We start from the raw sequence: 22,247 nt of genomic DNA on the forward strand, positions 1-22,247 counted from the left end.
ATATTCACTCTTGTTAAAATTGCAGCAGACACGGGATGGCCAGGCAGAATCATTACCCCCATCAGCGTGTGTCCCTGGGACGCCTGTGCTGTTGCTCATTGTGTGCGGCGATTTCCTCCTCCCGTGGACGTAGCCCACTGCAGAGGAGCCCACCTCACAGATGCGCCGCAAGGCTCAGAGTCACAATCTCGGGGCCCAGCGGTTTTTTGCCTCACTTCCTCGTCATCTGAGACACTGTGAGTAACTATAGCTGATCCAACTGCCATGAAGGACAGCACAGTAATAGTCAGCCTCGTCCTCAGGCTGCAGCCCAGAGATGAGCAGAAGCCCCTCACTAGCAGAGGTGTTTTTGGATCCAGAGAAGCGGCTGGGGACCCCTGAGCCCAAAGTCATACTTGAGCTGTAGTACAGGAGAAACCTGGGAGGACTCGCTGACTTCTGCTGGTACCAGTATATGTAGTAGCCACCAACACTGAAGCCACTGCTCAGGGTGCAGGTGAGTCTGGCTGAGGCTCCAGGAGAGGCAGAGAGGGAGGGCGGCTGAGTCAGCACAGGCTGGGAGAGGGAACCTGCAAACACAGACACTGTCAGGGGTGGGACAGGGACCAGGGAAGTGTCTCAGGAGATGGAGCAGGAGGGGAGTCCATTTGGGCACTGAGCCTGGTCCCCAGGGCCTGTCCTACCTGTGCAGTGAGAGAGGAGCACGAGGAGGAGAGGAGTCCAGGCCATGGTCACAGCCCTGAGCCCACAGTGGGCTGGGCTGCCCCAGGCCCCCTTTTCTTCCCCACCCTCTGCCAGAGGAGGGGCTTCCATGCAAAGGTGCCCCCCCCCCCCAGTGACTGCCATCCCCTCCCTGAGCCTGCTGCTGGAGCTCAGCTCACCCCAGACTGAGGAGGATGGTGGGTGGCTTCACCCCTTGGGAGAAACTGGGAGGAAGCACCTGCTGAGACAACACAGCGGTTGGCTCAGGGGGATTCTACAGGACACAGAGGACACAGCTGCTCTGTCCCCATCATTGAGCACAGGGCCCAGCCACCAAGCCCAAGGTCCTTTTAGTAAATGGTCCTCACTGAGCAGCTGGGGGACAACACAGAGAAGTCCCACAGCGACCCCTGCTGAGCACAGGGCACACACCTGCTCATGGCACAGAGCTGAGAGCCCAGCTGGTTTCTGCAGCTCAGCAGGTCACTGTCTCTATTCACACACACATGGTCTGGTCCCCAGATACTGTGATTCTCATACACTGTACGGATGTCTGCAGTATTTCACTCTCAGGAGCATCTTCGTTGGTGGGAGATGAAAAACATACACAAATGACAAATTAATGTGGTTTCACCTCCAGTGACAATGTTGCAAAAGTAAATGCACATTGACCTCCATCTCCAATATCAGAGATGAGGGGACTGTTCATCTGGTTGGAAGGGCTCCTAGGCTGTCAGGTTTTCCAGGAGCACAGCAGGGCCGTGGTCAGAGGAGGACTATTCAGCAAACACTTCGAGTCCTGAGATGCACGTGCAGTTTTCCCGGAGCTCGGACTTGCCTGAGTGACTGGTAAACACAACGGGTGTGTAGGCTGCACATGGACCAGTGGGAAGTGCAGCTGCCCCTTCACTTCAGGAGTTGACTTTCTGTCTTAGTTTGTGGTGCTCTGCACGTCTGTGTGGTGTGGTTCTTGCTAGGATTTCCTTAGGTGTCCTAACATTTGTGTGTGTGTGTGTGTGTTATATATATATATATATATCCTCACCCTAGGATATTTTCTATTCATCTTCCGATAGAGCGGGACAGAGAGAAGGAGAGAGAGAGAAACAGCTATGTGACAGACACATCGACTGGTTGCCTTCAGCACGATGCCGACAAGGGCCAGGGACTGAACCACAACTGAGGTACGTGCCCTTAACCAGAATTGAACCCACGGTTCTTTGGTCTGTGGGTCAACGCTCTAAATGCTGAGTATAACCAGCCAGAGTAAACATATTTATATTTTAAACAAAACTCACTCTATCTCTCTCCCCCTCCAATCCTTCATTCTACTCTTTCTGAAAAAAATCAATGGAAAAGATATTTTTGGGTGAGGATTACAAAAAAATAACACAACAACAATCTTCAACCTTGTCCCTTCATGGTTTCTGAGACAAGTCCTCATCTATTTTGGGAGTGGATGGGATTAAACTGGGAACCAAGGGAGACCACACATTTGCCACCTCTGAGTGGCTCTCAGAAGCAGGTCGAACACACATCATCCCAGACACAAATAGGGAATTAATATGACGATGTTGAACTTACACAAACTCTAGAGAACAGTTCAAGGAGCCCCCTGCACCCATTACACCACCTCAACCACCAGCAGTAGGGCCCCTCTCGTTTAATCTTCCACCCCTGGCTCCTATCCCACTCCCTCACTATGAACACATCCACACTCCACGTCCCTTCATCAGGGTGTGTTTTAGCATAAATATGCATTTAATGTCCCCAAACCCTCCCCGAGACACAAGGGATTCACCTGCTCTCACACAGGTGCATGTGCGCTGTCCCCTCAGGAAGGCTCAGCTCGTTCCCTGTTGTGCAGAGTGGGCGAGGGAGGGAGGGACAACCGTCCTGTGCTTGGGGCTGTGAGGTTCATGGATGACATGTTAGAGGAGAGGACAGTCCAGACCAGCACACACGTCCTCAGACAATCATTTACCGGCACCTTCACCCGCATCACAGTGCAGAATCCTGTCTTCGCTCCCACAGAGATTTCAGACCATTTTCTTCCTTCAGGAGTTTTCCCACCAGGGTCCTTTGTGGGACTTTGGGGTGAGGAGTTGAACATAAAACTATGTGGATCACACGGTGGGTTCTGAGCTGCGTATTAGTGTCACGTGACAATAGATGGTCTTACAGACTCAGTGGAGTGTGAGCAGACACTCCAAGGACTCCCTGCCTCGGCAGTCCCTTTGCTCACGCAGGTCGTCTGTCCTCTGTCCTCAGGGTTGGCTCCGTATCCACCTGCTGCTCCTGTCTGTCTCCGGGACCCACACAAAATGCAGACCCCGGGAGTGCGAGACCCTGTCGTGTGTTCACTCCTCTTTGTATCTCATGCTTGTCAAATTCTCCCTGAGGGAATAAATGAAGGTAGATGAGATATATTTTTATGTACATTGTACAAAATTTCAAATTATTAGCTGTAGTTTGGCCAAAAATTTTCTTCTTTCTGGTTGACAGGAGATTCCACATGACTGGGGCAAGGCTCTCTGACCTCGTGTGAGTGTGTAACTGTTGTGTGTAACAGATGGAACACAGACGCACAGGGAGATGACACATCTATTTAATCAGTCTATTTAAGAACACATTCCTATGACTTCACTTAGACATTTGACGCAAGATTTCCTTTTCAGGTCCTCAAAATGTCATTGGGGAAGACTTCAGGATCTTCATTGCTCAGGTTACAGGGTTGACCCCTTCCCCAAATCAGGGCCTTCGTACATCTATCTGACCCACGAGGCCCGCCCATCCAGGCCTGCAAGCGATGCTCATGACCTCAAGGTGAGCTCAGGTGACCTTCCCCTCCTGAGACGTCAGCTGTGCCAGTGCCACATGAGGCCATGGGGACCAGTGACTCCTTTCGACCCAGGCTTACCAAGGGATGAACCAGGCATTGATTATGTGCAGGAACCTGGGCCCATTTGCCCTGAATCCACCAGGACTGAGGCAGTTTCTCAGGGCTCTGAGGGGCCACCAGTGCTTGTGTGTGGAAGAGTTGCCCTGCTCTACACCCACCGATGAGCCCTCTTCGATCTGTCAGCGCCTGTGACAGCAGAGTCACAGACACAGCAGTACAGAAACATGAGGCACTGGCGGGGAGCAGAGGGGGGACTGTCTGGTTCCCATGAAATCCAGCAGAGGCCGAAGCTGCAGGAAGGAAACTCAGGGTTTCTTGGGAGCCTGTGAACTGAGGATCATCCACAGTGACAGCCCAGGGCTGCTTCTAGAATCTTTTGGTTCCAGTTCCCATCACAACAAACTTATGTCCCAAGGAGAGGCGAGAATGAACCTCTGACCAGATCCCCAGGCAGTGAGGACCCCTGGCTCAGCCCACAGTGAGCATCCAGCCTTAGACAAAGGACAGAGGGACACACATTTGAGGGTCTGAAGTCACAGCCCACAGGATGCCTGGGGTCAGAGAGAAGGGGATCCTGTGTGTTTCAGGACCACTCCCCAGGACCACCAGCAGTGGTCTCTGTGGGAGAGATGGGCAAGAAATATGGGCCATGGAGACACTCAGACCTCCATCCATGGGGTCCCGCTCATGACTCTGTTGCAATATTTTTACTTTTTTATACCTGATACAGGTGTTCCGTAAATGGAGTTGACTGGACAGATACATGAAATGAGGAGACTCAAACAGAGGACGAGAGGAACACAGACAAGTGTGGTGATGGCCAGAGGGAAGGGGGTGGTGGAGGCTGGGTGGGGGCGGGCAAAGTGCCGGACTATGGAGACAACTGTATTGTGTTAACAATAAAAATAAAATTAAACAAAATAACAATTATTTTAAAAAGCAGAAGGAAGAAGAGTAGAGTTAGAACATATGGAGTGAGGCCCGGCATTGAGGGCATTGGGGTGACAGATGCAGGAGAGTGGGACATCCACGCGGGCTTGTGACCATAGCTCAGGAGCAGGTGGACCAGATTCTCAGCTGTCTGGCCGGCACTCATACCTCTCGGCATCAATCCTCTGATCCACTGCTGTGGAAAACGGGGGGCCTTTACAACTTGTGTAAATGTAAATTGTCGAAGCACTTTGGGGTATATTCTGTCCTTTTCTGATTGGTTACTGACGCCTACTCTTAGACTGTCTGCTCTGCATCCATCAGGAGAATCTGGGAAATGGTGGGTAACAAAACAGCCTTCAATTCACACAACACAGCACAGCGTGCAGCCAATAAATCAGGTGTTCTGGGCATAGCCTGGCTGCCCTGGTAACAGGACACCAGTCACACTCAGTGTCCCTGCTGTCTCCTGCTCACACAGATGCTGCTTCCTGGAGATTCTGACCCTGACGATGCTGGCTCAGCAAGGTTGAGCCCTGAGTTCTGGAGGGAAAGAGAAGCCTGGAAACTGCAGAGTCCAGAACAATATAGACTCAGAGAATGGAGTGTGTGTGTGTGTGTGTGTGTGTGTGTGTGTGTGAGAGAGTGTGTGTGAGAGAGAGAGAGAGAGAGATCGTACCCCATGCACCCTCAGGAGGTCTCTGCCGCAGACTTCAAGGATGAATATGTCCCTCTTATATACTCTCCATCCCCTGTGGGTGGTTCTCTTAGCAACCCAGTCCCTGGCACTGGTTCTCTGTCAGACCCTCAGGGTCCTAGAGCCTGGAGCTAAAGAGGCCAGTGTCTGGAAGGTACCTCCCTGTGACCAGGTAGAAATTTGGCAGAAAAGAGGAATTTGGAGCCAATTAGCTCTGAAACACTTCCTATTAATCATAAATCCAGGACTTGTGAGGTTTGAGAAATCTGTCCACCTTCATCCCTGGGGCACAGGACCTCAGCTGTAGGTCAGGAAGCCCAGGGTGGGGTGAGCACAGGGTCCTTCCTTCCTGTCCTGATACCACCTCCTGCCCACAGTGCCCTGTCCCTCAGATGCCTCCCTGTGGTGACCAGCAGAGTGTCTGCATTTCTTTGCAAAAGGGCTAATGCCTGGGACTTCGCTGATCTAGATACAACATTTGAGGCTGGGTTAGTCCTGAAGGCTAAGAACCTCAAGTGTTCTCGGGACTCACAAACATTCGGTTGCATTGAAAAAGTTGGCATGCAGAACCTCAGTACTTCTGAAGGAGGAAAAATAAAATCAGTGCCTCCTATGTGCAAATACTTAAAGGTTGAAATGAACAAAAATGTTTAGTAAAACTCAAATACGATAATTGTAGTGTATTAAAGATTGTAGTGTATTAAAGATTGACTGAGAGTGGTAGGGAGTGGACGACTACAGCTGGGAGTTAGAGCGAAGAATACAGGATGATTTTATGCTGATTAATTTCTGTTAATCACCCTTCTAGAGATGGAGCCTGGGCAATGGACACCCAGCAAGAACATGTCACTGTCTCTGCAGCCCTCAGGGGGAGATGGAGCTAAGACTGCAGAGCCCAGGGACCTGGGGGGCTGAGGGAGCAGCTGCAGGGGAGGAGGAGCTGCAGTGAGGGATTCTCCCTGGGAGTCTGCACTAGTTGTGACCGTCTTCCTGTAGGTCTGTTCAGAGGAGAACATGGTTTCTCTGACCAGGGCGAACACTGGCTATCAGATAGGGTGTATCCTTAGAAACACAAGACTCACACTTTTGACATGAATTTCTGGGTGACCATGACTCTGGGTCATCATTCGCAGACACTGTATTGTGAGACAATAACAATATGTATTGGACTCAGACCCAGGGTTCTGCCCAGGGCTCCTGAAACCCCTGTAATTCCTGAGAGGCAGGCCTGCCTTTTGTGCTAATGGGTGGCTCCTGGATGAGGACGGTCACTGGGAACTCAGAGCTTAATGAGAACTGGAATTTTCACCCTCCCCCATATTGCGGGAAGAGGGAGAAGGGTTCAGGGGGAGTGAGCAAGTTAACATATCAAGTTCATTGAAACCAAGGGAGGGATTGTGGGAACTTCGATGTATAGCCGAAACGCATGTGAAACCTGGGACCTCCTACCTGTGCTTGGCACCTGAGTGGGGCAGTCTTGTGGGACTTGCCCTTTAACTGTGACTCTGACACCGTCTCCAGGCAGATAGTGTTAGAAGTGGGGTATGTTGTAGGATCAGCTGGTGTCACAGAGATGTACTGTTGGGAGGAAAATTCCCCACACAGTTGGTGACCAAAGTGTGGAAAGGAAAGTTCTGTGTGAGTACAAAACAAGATACAACAGAAATAAAGAACTGAGATATTAACTTAGAAATAGTTACTCTTGTTGAAATTTACTGCAAACACTGGGGCTGGTCAGGAGGATTTATCACCCCATCAGTGTGGGTCTCTGGGAAGCCTGTGCCATTACGCATACTGTGTGTGGCTCTTTCCTCCTCCCGTGGACATAACCCACTGCAGAGGAGCCCACCTCACAGATGCTCCACAGGAGCTTCTCCCTGACACGAGGCCCAGAGCTACAATCACGGGGCCCAGGGGTTTTTGTCTCACTTCCCCGTCATCTGAGACACTGTGAGTAACTAAAGCTGCTCCCACTGCCATGATATGTAGCACAGTAATAGTCAGCCTCGTCCTCAGGCTGCAGCCCAGAGATGACCAGAAGCGCTACATTGGCCGAGGTGTCCTTGGATCCAGAGAAGCGGCTGGGGACCCCTGAGCCCTGGTGCTTCTCTGAGTCTGATTTATACCACAGGAGAAACCGGGGAGGGCTCCCTGGCTTCTGCTGGAACCAGTGTATGTAGTAGCCGCCAACACTGGATCCACTGCTCAGGGTGCAGGTGAGTCTGGCTGAGGCTCCAGGAGAGGCAGAGAGGGAGGGCGGCTGAGTCAGCACAGGCTGGGAGAGGGAACCTGCAAACACAGACACTGTCAGGGGTGGGACAGGGACCAGGGAAGTTTCTCAGGAGATGGAGCAGGAGGGGAGTCCTCTGGGGCACCGAGCCTGGTCCCCAAGGCCTGTCCTACCTGTGCAGTGAGAGAGGAGCACGAGGAGGAGAGGAGTCCAGGCCATGGTCACAGCCCTGAGCCCACAGTGGGCTGGGCTGCCCCAGGCCCCCTTTTCTTCCCCACCCTCTGCCAGAGGAGGGGCTTCCATGCAAATGTGCCCACCCAGTGCCTGCCAGCCCCTCCCTGAGCCTGAGTCACCTGTTACCTCAGAGCTCACATGCTCACGACTCTTCTTTCATGAGATTTCCCCAGGATCCTTAGAGGGATTTGGGGTTGAGGAGCTGAATATTAAATTTCAGAGATCCCATGGGGGATTCTTGAGATCTGTTTTTCACATCTGGTTGACAATTGCTTATCTCACAGACTCTTTCTTACTGAAAAGTGAGTTAATGTTTCCACAACAAACTTGAACTCACAGTTGATTTACTCATGGAAGTTGCCTTTTGTCCTCAGAATTTGTTCCACTAGGTTTCTGCTTCCTGTTGTTCCTCTTGTAACCAACTGGAGGTTGATTAGATCCGTCTTCTCTTTTCCACATGGACCCCTGGAATCCAGTCTGTACCAGTCACCCTCTAGTCCTGTAACCAGTACCTTGTTGAAGGATCATTAAAACATCCAAGGATCCAGTTTAACATCTTCTCGTGCCCCCTAGACCCTGAGGTCAGAGTTCTTTCTTCATAAGTCTTCGAGAATGGATTCAAACTCAAAATGTTCAGAAAACAAAAAATGTTTTTTTCAACCACTTTCAAACTCTATTTCATTCTTTACACCATAGTCAGAGGAGATTTCAAGCACAAAGACCCTATTCAGGCGCCTCTGTGTTTAAAAATCTCCCATAACTTGTTTCCCCTTGAAGAGTAAATATGTTGGTTACTCACTCAGGACTGCAATGGGCATGACCATCAGCCTCAATTCTCCCCTCCCCCTACTGTGGTCTGTAAAAAGCACATTCAGGCCAGATTGGCTCAGCGGTTAGAGTGTGGGCCCTTGGACCAAGGACTCGAGGATTCGATTCCGGTCAAGGGCAGGTAACTCAGTTGCAGTTCGTCCCTTGCCTTGGTCGTGTTCGTGCTGGAGGCAACCAGTCGATGTGTCTCTCTCACATCCATGTTTCTCTCACTCTCCCTCGCTCTCTCTCTTCCACCCTCCGACTCTTATCTGAAGATAAATAAGAAAATAATTCCTGGTGAGGATTTCTAAAAAAAAGCCAGGTGCAGGTCCTCACTGCAAAAGAATGCCTAACCCTGAGCCAGTGCTCACTCCTCTTCAAGCCTCGGCCTCCTGCCCTGAGCTGGTCCCCTTCCTGCAGGACCAGGCTGCCACCTCACCTGCTGCAGACCTTCTCACACCAGCAGGTGGGGGAAGAGTTATTGTTATTAACATCATTCGAATGACAAATGACACACATAAAACTATAACCATATGTGAGGATAGTTCATTCCTGAAAATTAATCCTAGAGGAAGAAAAAATACATGTGTCCACTAAAACGTGTATATGATCGTTCATAGCAACTTTTTGAAAAATAGGCCATAACTAGAAACAACCAAAACGTCCTTCAGTTGTTAGTATACAAAACAGAGTTTATTCTTGCATTATTGTTTATTAATCATTGTATTATCAAAAGGAACAACTGTAAACCAACTTTGACCCCAACTTGTACCTACATTTTTTTTAAACTGGCAAACTACTTTACAGACCGCCTATGCGTGCTCCTCGGGGAACTGGTTTCCGGGAGAACATGACCGTCAGGTCATCATTTGTAGGTGCGGACACTGTGCTGTGACATAATAGAAAATACGTGTTGGTCTCGGCCCCGTGGTCTTGGCTCAGGGTTCCTGAAATTCCTGTCACGTCCTGAGTGACAGGCCTGCTTTTGCTGACACACGATGACTCAGGGTGGCTGCTGGATGAGGAGGGGTCACTGGAGAGACCGAGGCTGATCAGAAGCCTGGGGTGTTCAGACCTGCCCCCACGGGCAGGAGGGCAAAGGACACAGGTGGGCTCGGCAAGGTAACGTACCGAGTTAATCAAAGCCAAGGGAGGGGTCATGGGAACATTTGGTTTATAGCCAAAGACTTGAGTGAAACCTGGGGACCTCTTACTTGTCATGGCACCTAAGTGGGGTGGTCTTGTGGGACTGACCCTTCAACTGTGGGGTTGACACCGTCTTCAGACAGATAGTGTGAGAGGTGAGTTATGTTGTATGACCAGCTGGTGTCACAGAGAATTACTTTTGGGAAAGTAAAATCCCCACACTTTGCTAACCAAAGTGTCAGAAGGGAAGTCATCAGTGTGAGTAGAAAACAAGACACAAGACTAGGAAATAATTGAGATTTCCTTACTTAAAAATATTCATTCTTATTAAAATTACACCAGACATTAGGGATGGTCAGGAGTCTTTATTACCCAGTCAGCGTGTGTTCCTGGGACACCTGTGCTGTTGCTCATATTGTGTGTGGCTCCTTCCTCCTCCCGTGGACATAACCCACTGCACAGGAGTCCACCTCACAGATGCTCCACCGAAGCTTCTCCCTGACACGAGGCTCAGAGCCACAATCTCGGGGCCCAGGGTTTTTGTCTCACTTCCTCGTCATCTGAGACACTGTGAGTAACGATAGCTGCTCCCACTGCCATGAGCTGTAGCACAGTAATAGTCAGCCTCGTCCTCAGGCTGCAGCCCAGAGATGAGCAGAAGCCCCGCGTTGGCCGAGGTGTCTTTGGATCCAGAGAAGCGGCTGGGGACACCCGATCCCTGGTGCTTATAGAAGTCTGATTTATACCTCAGGAGATACCGGGGAGGGCTCCCTGGCTTCTGCTGGAACCAGAGTATGCGGAAGTCACCAACACTGGATCCACTGCTCAGGGTGCAGGTGAGTCTGGCTGAGGCTCCAGGAGAGGCAGAGAGGGAGGGCGGCTGAGTCAGCACAGGCTGGGAGAGGGAACCTGCAAACACAGACACTGTCAGGGGTGGGACAGGGACCAGGGAAGTTTCTCAGGAGACGGAGCAGGAGGGGAGTCCACTGGGGCACTGAGCCTGGTCCCCAGGGCCTGTCCTACCTGTGCAGTGAGAGAGGAGCACGAGGAGGAGAGGAGTCCAGGCCATGGTCACAGCCCTGAGCCCACAGTGGGCTGGGCTGCCCCAGGCCTCCTTTTCTTCCCCACCCTCTGCCAGAGGAGGGGCTTCCATGCAAATGTGCCCACCCAGTGCCTGCCAGCCCCTCCCTGAGCCTGGTGCTGGAGCTCAGCTCACACCCAGACTGAGGGGGATGGAGGGTGGCTTCACCCCTTGGGAGAAACTAGGAGGAAGCAGCTGCTGAGACAACACATCAGTGAGCACAGGGCCCAGCCTCAGTCCCAGTCTCCTAGGAGTGAATGTTCCTCAATGAGCAGCAGTGTAGGGACCACAGGGCAGTGCCATAGCGCCTCCTGCTGGTAGCAGATCAAACACTTCCCCAGGACCCAAACCCTGAGATCCCAGTTGGTTTCTACAGTAGCAGGTCAGTGTCTCTGTTCATCGTCCATGGTCTGGTTGTGAGAGACTGTGCTTCTGATACACTGTAGCCAGGACTGTAACGTCTCACTGCCAGGGCAACCCCATCAGTGGCAGGTGCAAAATTATACATGAATGATAAATTAAGTTAATGTCACCCAAAGTGACGATGTTGCTAAAGGAATTGCACAATGACCTCCATGTCCAATGTCACAGATGATGGGGCTCTTCATCTGGTTGGAAGGGCTCCTAGGCTGTCAGAGGTTTTCCAGGAGCACACTCAGAAGAGTGGTCAGAGGAGGACTATTCAGCAAACACTTCGAGTCCTGAGATGCACGTGCAGTTTTCACGGAGCTCGGACTTGCCTGAGTGACTGGTAAACACAACGGGTGTGTAGGCTGCACATGGACCAGTAGGAAGTGCAGCTGCCCCTTCACTTCAGGTAGACTTTCTGTCTCAGTTTGTGGTGCTCTGCACATCTGTGTGGTGTGGTTCTTGTTAGGATTTCCTTAGATGTCCTAAAATATGTTCATATATCTATATATCTATATATCTATGCATACACCTCAATCCTCACCCTAGAATATTTGTCTATTCATCTTCCAATAGAGCGGGACAGAGAGAAGGAGAGAGAGAGAAACAGCTATGTGACAGACACATCGACTGGTTGCCTTCAGCATGATCCAACAAGGCGCTCAGGGACCTTCTGACGCAGCTCAGGCAGGTCACCTCCTGCTCAAAGCCCTCATGAATCCTCCTGCTGTTCGCACAACACCCCTCAGCCTAGGGTCCTGTCAAGAGGCTTCATAGTCCGGCCCTTCCCCCTCCACCCACCATGGAGCCTCTGCCCTTGTCTCAGGCCTCCAGCTCCCCTCACTTTCCTGTGACTTCAAAACCCCGACTGTGTCCCTTCATGGAGTCCCCGACAACCCCTCCCCTGTCCTCTGCGAGTAGATGGAATTAAACGTGAAATCATGAGGAGACCACACATTTGGCACCTCTGAGTGGCTCCCAGTAGCAGGGCGAACATACATCATCCCAGACACAAATAGAGAATTAATATGACGATGTTGAAGTTACACGAACCCTAGAGAACAGTTCAAGGAGCCCCCTGCACCCATTACACCACCTCAACCACCAGCAGTAGGGCCCCTCTCGTTTAATCTTCCACCCCTGGCTCCTCGTCCCACTCCCTCACTATGAACACATCCACACTCCACGTCCCTTCATCAGGGTGTGTTTTAGCATAAATATGCATTTAATGTCCCCAAACCCTCCCCAGACACAAGGGATTCACCTGCTCTCACACAGGTGCGTGTGCGCTGTCCCCTCAGGAAGGCTCAGCTCATTCCCTGTTGTGCTGAGTGGGCGAGGGAGGGAGGGACAACCGTCCTGTGCTTGGGGCTGTGAGGTTCATGGATGACATGTTAGAGGAGAGGACAGTCCAGACCAGCACACACGTCCTCAGACAATCATTTACCGGCACCTTCACCCGCGTCACAGTGCAGAATCCTGTCTTCGCTCCCACAGAGATTTCAGACCATTTTCTTCCTTCAAGAGTTTTCCCACCAGGGTCCTTTGTGGGACTTTGGGGTGAGGAGTTGAACATAAAACCATGTGGATCACACGGTGGGTTCTGAGCTGTGTGTTAGTGTCACGTGACAATAGATGGTCTTACAGACTCAGTGGAGTGTGAGCAGACACTCCAAGGACTCCCTGCCTCGGCAGTCCCTTTGCTCATGCAGGTCGTCTGTCCTCTGTCCTCAGGGTTGGCTCCGCATCCACCTGCTGCTCCTGTCTGTTCTCTGGGACCCAAAGAAAATGCAGACCCCGGGAGTGCGAGACCCTGTCGTGTGTTCACTCCTCTTTGTATCTCATGCTTGTCAAACTCTCCCTAAGGGAATAAATGAAGGTGGATGAGATAAATTGTTCTGTACATCATACAAAATTTCAAATTATTAGCTGTACACCTAGTTTGGCCAAAATTTTCTTCTTTCTGGTTGACAGGAGATTCCACATGACTGGGGCAAGGCTCTCTGACCTCGTGTGAGTGTGTGTAACTGTTGTGTGTAACAGGTGGAACGCAGACGCACAGGGAGATGACACATCTATTTAATCAGTCTATTTAAGAACACATTCCTATGACTTTGCTTACTCATTTGATGAAAGAATTCCTTTTCAGGACTTCAAAATGTCATTGGGGAAGACTTCAGGATCTTCATTGCTCAGGTTCCAGGGTTGACCCCTTCCCCAAATCAGGGCCTTCGTACATCTATCTGACCCACGAGGCCCGCCCATCCAGGCCTGCAAGCGATGTTCATGACCTCAAGGTGAGCTCAGATGGTCATCCCCCTCCTGTGACCTGAGTTGTGCCTTCACCAGATGAGGCCATGGGAAGCGGTGACTCCTTTCGACCCAGGCTTATGAAGGGATGAACCAGGCATTGATTCTGTGCAGGAACCTGGGCCCATTTGCCCTGAATCCACCAGGACTGAGGCAGTTTCTCAGGGCCCTGCGGGGCCACCAGAGTCTCAGTGCTTGTGTGTGAACAGTTGCCCTGCACTACACCCACTGATGAGCCCCTCAATCTGTGCATGTCTGTGACAGCAGAGTCACAGACACATTCAGTATAGATACATGAGGCGCTGGCGGGGAGCAGAGGGGGGACTGTCTGGTTCCCATGAAATCCAGCAGAGGCCGAAGCTGCAGGAAGGAAGCTCAGGGTTTCTTGGGAGCCTGTGAACTGAGGATCATCCACAGTGACACCTCAGGGCTGCTTCTAGAATCTTTTGGTTCCAGTTCCCATCACAACAAACTTATGTCCCAAGGAGAAATGAGAATGAACCTCTGACCAGATCCCCAGGCAGTGAGGACCCCTGGCTCAGCCCACAGTGAGCATCCAGCCTTAGACAAAGGACAGAGGGACACACATTCGAGGGCCTGAAGTCACAGCCCACAGGATGCCTGGGGTCAGAGAGACGGGGATCCTGTGTGTTCCAGGACCACTCCCCAGGACCACCAGCTGTGGTCTCTGTGGGAGACATGGGCAAGGAATACGGGCCATGGAGACACTCAGACCTCCATCCATGGGGTCCCGCTCATGACTCTGTTGCAATCTTTCTAATTTTTGTACCTGACACAGGTGTTCCGTAAATGGAGTTGCCTGGACAGATACATGAAATGAGGAGACTCGAACACAGCAGGAGAGGAACACAGACAACTGTGGTGATGGCCAGAGGGAAGGGGGTGGAGGAGGCAGGGTGGGGGCGGGCAAAGTGCTGGACTATGGAGACAACTGTAATGTGTTAACAATTAAATTAAATTAAATTAAATTAAACAAAATAATTATTTTAAAAAGCAGAAGGAAGAAGAGTAGAGTTAGAACATATGGAGTGAGGCCCGGCATTGAGGGCATTGGGGTGACAGATGCAGGAGAGTGGGACATCCACGCGGGCTTGTGGCCATAGCTCAGGAGCAGGGAGACCAGATTCTCACCTCTCTGGCCGGCACTCATACCTCTCGGCATCAATCCTCTGATCCACTGCTGGGGAAAACTGGGGACCTTTACAACTTGTGTAAATGTAAATTGTCGAAGCACTTTGGGGTATATTCTGTCCTTTTCTGATTGGTTACTGACACCTACTCTTAGACTGTCTGCTCTGCATCAGTCAGGATAATCTGGGAAATGGTGGGTAACAAAACAGTCTTCAATTCACACAACACAGCACAGCGTAGAGCCAATAAATCAGGTGTTCTGGGCATAGCCTGGCTGCCCTGGTAACAGGACACCAGTCACACGCAGTGTCCCTGGTGTCTCCTGCTCACAGAGATGCTGCTTCCTGGAGATTCTGACCCTGACGATGCTGGCTCAGCAAGGTTGAGCCCTGACTTCTGGAGGGAAAGAGAAGCCTGGAAACTGCAGAGTCCAGAACAATATAGACTCAGAGGATGGAGTGTGTGCGTGTGTGTGTGTGTGTGTGAGAGAGAGAGAGAGAGAGAGAGAGAGAGAGAGAGAGATCGTACCCCATGCACCCTCAGGAGGTTTCTGCCACAGACTTCAAGAATGAGCATGTCCCTCTTACATACTCTCCATCCCCTGTGGGTGGTTCTCCTAGCAACCCAGTCCCTGGCACTGGTTCTCTGTCAGACCCTCAGGGTCCTAGAGCCTGGAGCTAAAGAGGCCAGTGTCTGGAAGGTACCTCCCTGTGACCAGGTAGAAATTTGGCATAAAAGTGGAATTTGGAGCGAATTAGCTCTGAAACACTTCTTATTAATCATACATCCAGGACTTGTGAGGTTTGAGAAATCTGTCTACCTTCAACTCTGGGGCACAGGACCGTCAGCTGTGGGTCAGGAAGCCCAGGGTGGGGTGAGCACAGGGTCCTTCCTTCCTGTCCTGATACCACCTCCTGCCCACAGTGCCCTGTCCCCCAGATGCCTCAGTGGCGTGACCTGCAGAGTGTCTGCATTTCTTTGCAAAAGGGCTAATGCCTGGGACTTCACTAATCTGGATACAACATTTGAGGCTGGGTTAGTCCTGAAGGCTAAGAACCTCAAGTGTTCTCGGGACTCGCAAACATTCAGTTGCATTGAAAAAGTTGGCATGCAGAACCTCAGTACTTCTGAAGGAGGAAAAATAAAATCAATTCCTCCTATGAGCAAATACTTAAAGATTGAAATGAACAAAAATGTTTAGTAAAACTCAATAATTGTAGTGTATTAAAGATTGCCTGAGGGTGGTAGGGAGTGGATGACTACAGCTGGAAGTTAGAGTGAAGAATACAGGATGATTTTATGCTGATTAATTTTTGTTAATCACCTTCCCAGAAAGGGAGCCTGGGCAATGGACACCCAGGGAGAACCTGTCACTGTCTCTGCAGCCCTCAGGGAGAGAGGGAGCTAAGACTGCAGAGCCCAGGGAGCTGAGGGGCTGAGGGAGCAGCTGCAGGGGAGGAGGAGCTGCAGTGAGGGATTCTCCCTGGGAGTCTGCACTAGTTGTGACCGTCTTCCTGTAGGTCTGTTCATGGGAGAACATGGTTTCTCTGACCAGGGTGAACACTGGCTATCAGATAGGTTGTATCCTTAGAAACATAAGACGCACACTTTTGACATGAATTTCTGGGTGACCGTGACTCTGGGTCATCATTTGCAGACACTGTATTGTGAGACAATAACAATATGCATTGGACTCAGACCCAGGGTTCTGGCGCAGGGCTAATGAAACCCCTGTAATTTCCTGAGAGGCAGGCCTGCCTTTTGTGCTAATGGGTGGTTCCTGGATGAGGACGGTCACTGGAAACTCAGAGGCTGATGAGAACTGGAATTTTCACCCGCCCCCATATTGCGGGAAGAGGGAGAAGGGTTCAGGGGGAGTGAGCAAGTTAACATATCAAGTTCATCAAAACCAAGGGAGGGATTGTGGGAACTCGATGTATAGCCGAAACTTGTATGAAACCTGGGACCTCCTACCTGTGATTGGCACCTGAGTGGGGCAGTCTTGTGGGACTGGCCCTTTAACTGTGGGTCTGACACCGTCTCGAGGTACATAGTGTTAGAAGTGGGGTATGTTGTAGGATCAGCTGGTGTCACAAGGATGTGCCGTTGGGAGGAAAACTCCCCACACAGTTGGTGACCAAAGTGTGGAAAGGAAAGAATTCTGTGTGAGTACAAAACAAGATACAACAGGAGGAAAGAACTGAGATATTAACTTAGAACTAGTTACTCTTGTTGAAATTTACTGCAAACACTGGGGATGGTCAGGAGTATTTATCACCCCATCAGCGTGTGCCTCTGGGAAGCCTGTGCCATTACGCATACTGTGTGTGGCTCTTTCCTCCTCCCGTGGACATAACCCACTGCAGAGGAGCCCACCTCACAGATGCTCCACAAGAGCTTCTTCGTGACACGAGGCTCAGAGCCAGAAACTCGGGGCCCAGGGGTTTTTGTCTCACTTCCTCGTCATCTGAGACACTGTGAGTAACTAAAGCTGCTCCCACTGCCACGAGCTGTAGCACAGTAATAGTCAGCCTCGTCCTCAGGCTGCAGCCCAGAGATGACCAGAAGCCCCGCATTGGCCGAGGTGTCTTTGGATCCAGAGAAGCGGCTGGGGACCCCCGAGCCCTGGTGCTTATCTGAGTCTGATTTATACCACAGGAGATACCGGGGAGGGCTCCCTGGCTTCTGCTGGAACCAGTTTATACCATAGCTGCCAACACTGAAGCCACTGCTCAGGGTGCAGGTGAGTCTGGCTGAGGCTCCAGGAGAGGCAGAGAGGGAGGGCGGCTGAGTCAGCACAGGCTGGGAGAGGGAACCTGCAAACACAGACACTGTCAGGGGTGGGACAGGGACCAGGGAAGTTTCTCAGGAGATGGAGCAGGAGGGGAGTCCACTGGGGCACTGAGCCTGGTCCCCAGGGCCTGTCCTACCTGTGCAGTGAGAGAGGAGCACGAGGAGGAGAGGAGTCCAGGCCATGGTCACAGCCCTGAGCCCACAGTGGGCTGGGCTGCCCCAGGCCTCCTTTTCTTCCCCACCCTCTGCCAGAGGAGGGGCTTCCATGCAAATGTGCCCACCCAGTGCCTGCCAGCCCCTCCCTGAGCCTGGTGCCTGAGCTCAGCTCACCTCAGACTGAGGAGGGTGGAGGGTGGCTTCACCCCTTGGGAGAAACCGGGAGGAAGCAGCTGCTCTGACAACACACAGGTGGGCTCAGGGGACTTTGCAGGACCCAGCAGGCACAGCAGCTGGGTTCTCATCATTGAGCACATGGCCCAGCCACCAGGCCCAGAGTCCTCTTAGTGAAAGGTCCTCACTGAGCAGCTGGGGGAGAACACAGGGAAGTCCCACAGCGCCCCCTGCTGAGCACAGGGCACACACTGCCCATGGCCCAGAGCTGAGAGCCCAGCTGGTTTCTGCAGCTCAGCAGGTCACTGTCTCTATTCACACATCCAAGGTCTGATTTCCAGACTATGACTTTGATGCCTCGGAGAAATTACTGTAACATTTCACTCCTAGGAGGGGTCCTCTTCAGTGAGATTTGTAAATATATACATATATAAATACTTAAGTTTTGAATCTCCCCTCACCGAGTAGCTTCTAGAAAAAGCGAATGGTCCCTCGTGCATCAAGCAGGTGTCACAGAGCAGCCGAGGGCAGTTGACCTGTTTCTGAGACCATGCAAGGGCTCTTCAGGCAGAACAGTGTCCAATGCTTCTGTTTCAGGGAATAAAAATCCTCTGTTTTGCCCTGGCCGGTTTGGCTCAGCGGTTAGAGCGTCGGCCTGCGGTCCGGAGAGACCCGGGTTCGGTTCCCGCTAGGGGCACGTACTTCGGTTGCAGTTTGTCCTCGGCCCTGGTACGTCGACCGGGTGGCAGCCACTCGATGTGTTCCTTTCACATCGATGTTTCTCTCTCTCTCTCTCTTCCTCTCTCTCCCTCCCACTCTATCTGTACAAAAAATGGAAAAATGTCCTCGGGTGATGATTAAAAAAAAAAAATCCTCTGTTTTATGTTCAAAAAACAGCCATTCAACACTAATTCCGGAAGATATGTAATTGTAAGTTTTGTAAATGCTCCATTTGAATGAGTTTACATTGGGGAAATTAATAGATTTTGTAGGCTTAAGATTTGCCAGTGAATGGTGTAAAAATTTCTCCTATAATATGAATTTAATTTGATGGCTATAAGTAAATTTGCACTTTTAGGTATAATTATGACATAGATTTCTTATGAGATATGGTCCTGGGTAATATACAATTTTCATTGTGTTATTTTGTCTCCTTATATTTCTCGGTACTTATTTTCAGTTTCTTTGAGCACTGTCTGTCCTGTCAGGTCACACTGTCATGTGCCCATGGCTGCAGAGACCAGCGTATGAACCCGTACTTCCTCCTGGGCCGGTGAGCACACTTGCAGCAGCTGTGCAAATGCTCACTGACCTCTCGAATCTTTAGTAGGAATCTGGGTCTTTAGTAAATAATCTAGGACGGGGATCACTGCTCCCTAAGCACTCTACCCGCACAGCATTCCGAGGGATCGTCCTTATTTACAGGGTCAATTGATTGATGGCTTAAAAACCTTCGGTTGTTCCTAATTCTTCTTTCATATTATCCAAACCATTAGCCCAGTACTATACCCTTTTGTGGTCTGGTCCTGTCCCTCCACACCCTCCTGGCAGCCCCTCCCAGGTCTCAATGCTCCAGCCTCATGGTCCTCTGTCCTCAGAAACCCCGAGCTCGGTCCCTTCCACCCCCTTCATGTCAGCTCTTTCCTCCTGTCTGCTGCAAGGAGATGGCCTTCAACTTGAACTCGTGGTGGAAGCGCACGTGCGGCCAATTTGAGCACCGCTTACAACAAGGGCAGACACAGGATCACAGACACAAGTATAAATTTTTTCTTTATTGATTTTATTTAGTTATTTATTCTTTTTAATCCTCACCCGACGATATTGTTTCCATTTATCCTTAGATAGAGTGGAAGGGAGAGAGATGGGGGGGAGAAAAGGAAACGGGGGGGGGAGAGGGGAGACATCGATGTGAGAGAGACACATCGATTGGTTGCCTTCTGGTAAACCTCGACCAGGGCCGGAGATGAACCGAAACAGAGGTACCTGCCCTTGGTTGAAATCAAACCGCAACTCTTTGGTCCACGGTCCGATGCTCTAACTGCTGAGCCATACCGACCAGGGTTTCTTTATTGATTTTAGAAACAGAGGGTGGAAAATGAAGGGAGAGATAAAAACATCGATGAGAGGGCATATCGATTTGCTGACTCCTGCACATCCCCCAGGGGGATCTGGCCCTCAACCTGAGCATGTGCCCTGACCTAGAATCAAACCGGCAACCTTGTGGTACATGAGTCAACCCTCAACCACTGAGCCACAAGGCCAGGCACAAATATAATTTTTACACACACTTTTATTTGGGACTTTCTTCATGTTACACAAAATATAGAGAACAGCCCAGTGTTCTCCCTGCAGCCATCATCCACCCTCAACCATGGTCATGTGACTCCTCTCGTCTAACCCTCCACCATCTTCACCTCTTTCCTACTTTCTCAATGCACGATGTGAACACAAATCCCAACACCGTGTCCCTCCATTCAGGTATCAGTTAGCGTGTATGTAGCTTCTGCGGTTCCACAACTCCTGAACATTGAGAAATGGAGTCCAACTGCTCTCACGTAAATTGATTTGTGTTTTATTCTAATGATTAGCGAAAGAACTGTTCTGATGGAAAAAGTGAAGAGAGTGCAAGAGATCTCCAGTGTTGCAGTTGTGGTATCACGAGGGACATGTGGGCTTAGCACGACAGGCACACCAGCACAGACATCTGAGGGTCACTCTCTCAGCATCCTTCATGCCCTTTCCCAGGGCAGAGTCACCTGTCACCACAGAGCTCACTCGCCACGACTCTTCTTGAGATTCCCCCAGGGCCCTTGGAGGGATTTGGGGGTTGAGGAGTTGAATACTAAATTTCCATGATCCCATGGTGGATTCTTGAGATCTTTTTTCACATCTGGTTAACAATTGCTTATCTCACCGACTTTTAATTTCACTGAAAAGTGAGTAAATGTTCCCACAACTAACTTGCACTTTACAGTTGATTTGCTCATGAAAGTTGTCTTTGGTCCCTCAGAATGTGTTCCACCAGCTCCCTGCTTTCTGTGGTTCCTTCTGTAACTACCTGAAGAGCAATTCCCTCTCCTCTCTTTCCCACCTGGACCCATGGCACCCAGTCTGGTACCTGTCACCTGCCAGTCCTACAACCAGTACCTTGGGGACAGATCATTAACACCTGGAGCTCCAGTTTACCCCCTTGTCCTGCACCCTGGGACCGAGGTCAGAGCTCTTTCTTCAAAAGTCTTCCAAAATCGATTCACACTTAAATGTTCAGAAAGCAAAATGTTATTTTTCTCCACCACTTTCTCACTCTATTTATTCTATACAACATAGTCATAAGGATGTTTTCAAGCACAAAGACCCTATTCAGGCATCTCTGTATTCAAAAGTCTCCCAAAAATTGTCTTCCTTTGAAGATAAGATGTTTTCCTGTCTTACTCAAGGACTCTCGTGGGCATGACCGTCATTTCCTCCTCAGCCTCCGTTCTCCCTCTCCCTGCTGTGGTCTGTAGGAGGCAGGTGCAGGCCCACACTGACAAAAGGAGGCTTGTCCCTGAGCCAGTGCTCAACTCCTCTTCAAGCCTCGGCCTCCTGCCCTGAGCTGGTCCCCTTCCTGCAGGACCAGGGCTGCCACCTCACCTGCTGCAGACCTTCTGACACCAGCAGGTGGGGGAAGAGTTATTTTTTATTAACATTCATTTTAAACGACAAATGACACACATAAAACTATAACCCATATGTGAGGATAGTTCATTCCTGAAAATTAATCCTAGAGGAAGAAAAATATATTGTGTCCACCAAAACGTGTATTGATCTTTCATAGCAACTTTTTCACAAATAGGCCATAACTAGAAACAACCAAACGTCCTTCATCTTGACAGTACACAAAGCAGAGTTTATTCTTGCATTATGTTTAGTAATCAATTGTACTACAGTAGGAACAACTGTAACCCACTTTGGCCCCACCCTGTATTACATTTTCAGGAATCTGCCGGGCTACTTACCGACCGCCTGTGCGTGCTCCTCAGGGAACTGTTTCCGGGAGAACATGACCGTCAGGTCATCATTTGTAGGTGCGGACACTGTGCTGTGAGATAATAGAAAATATGTGTTGGTCTCAGCCCCATGGTCTTGGCTCAGGGCTCCTGAAATTCTGTCATTTCCTGGGTGACAGGCCTGCCTTTGTTGAAACATAATGACTCAGGGTGGCTGCAGGATGGTGAGGGGTCACTGGAAAGACTGAGGCATGATTAGAAGCCTGCAGCCCTGGCCAGTTTGGCTCAGCAGTTAGACCGTCGGTCTGCGAATCAGAGAGTCCCAGGTTCGGTTCCCGCTAACAGCATGTACCTCAGTTGCAGTTTTTCCCCGGCCTTGGCTGGGTTGTGCGGGTGGCAGCCACTCGATATGTCCCTTTTACGTCGATGTTTCTCTCTCTCTCCCTCCCACTCTATCTGAACAAAAAATGGAAAAATGTCCTCAGGTGATGATAAAAAAAAAAAGAAGGAGCCTGCAACTTTCTGACCTGCCC

General features: G+C 50.6%; 4 gene segments (V, D, J or C); all 4 read right to left on the reverse strand.

The window, feature by feature from the left end:
• Window positions 1–222: 222 nt before the first annotated feature.
• On the reverse strand, window positions 223–743 carry LOC118640362. The segment is given in 2 exon segments: window positions 223–569; window positions 684–743. Coding segments are annotated over 2 exon segments (393 nt in total).
• A 6,424-nt stretch (window positions 744–7,167) lies between these two features.
• LOC118640363 lies at window positions 7,168–7,694 on the reverse strand. The segment is given in 2 exon segments: window positions 7,168–7,520; window positions 7,635–7,694. Coding segments are annotated over 2 exon segments (399 nt in total).
• Window positions 7,695–10,207: 2,513 nt separating this feature from the next.
• Window positions 10,208–10,734, reverse strand: LOC118640364. The segment is given in 2 exon segments: window positions 10,208–10,560; window positions 10,675–10,734. Coding segments are annotated over 2 exon segments (399 nt in total).
• A 6,331-nt stretch (window positions 10,735–17,065) lies between these two features.
• On the reverse strand, window positions 17,066–17,592 carry LOC118640366. The segment is given in 2 exon segments: window positions 17,066–17,418; window positions 17,533–17,592. Coding segments are annotated over 2 exon segments (399 nt in total).
• Between the last annotated feature and the right edge of the window lie 4,655 nt (window positions 17,593–22,247).

Source organism: Molossus molossus, unplaced genomic scaffold, assembly GCF_014108415.1.
Source record: "Molossus molossus isolate mMolMol1 unplaced genomic scaffold, mMolMol1.p scaffold_m16_p_22, whole genome shotgun sequence".
Classification (NCBI taxonomy): Eukaryota; Metazoa; Chordata; class Mammalia; order Chiroptera; family Molossidae; genus Molossus; species Molossus molossus.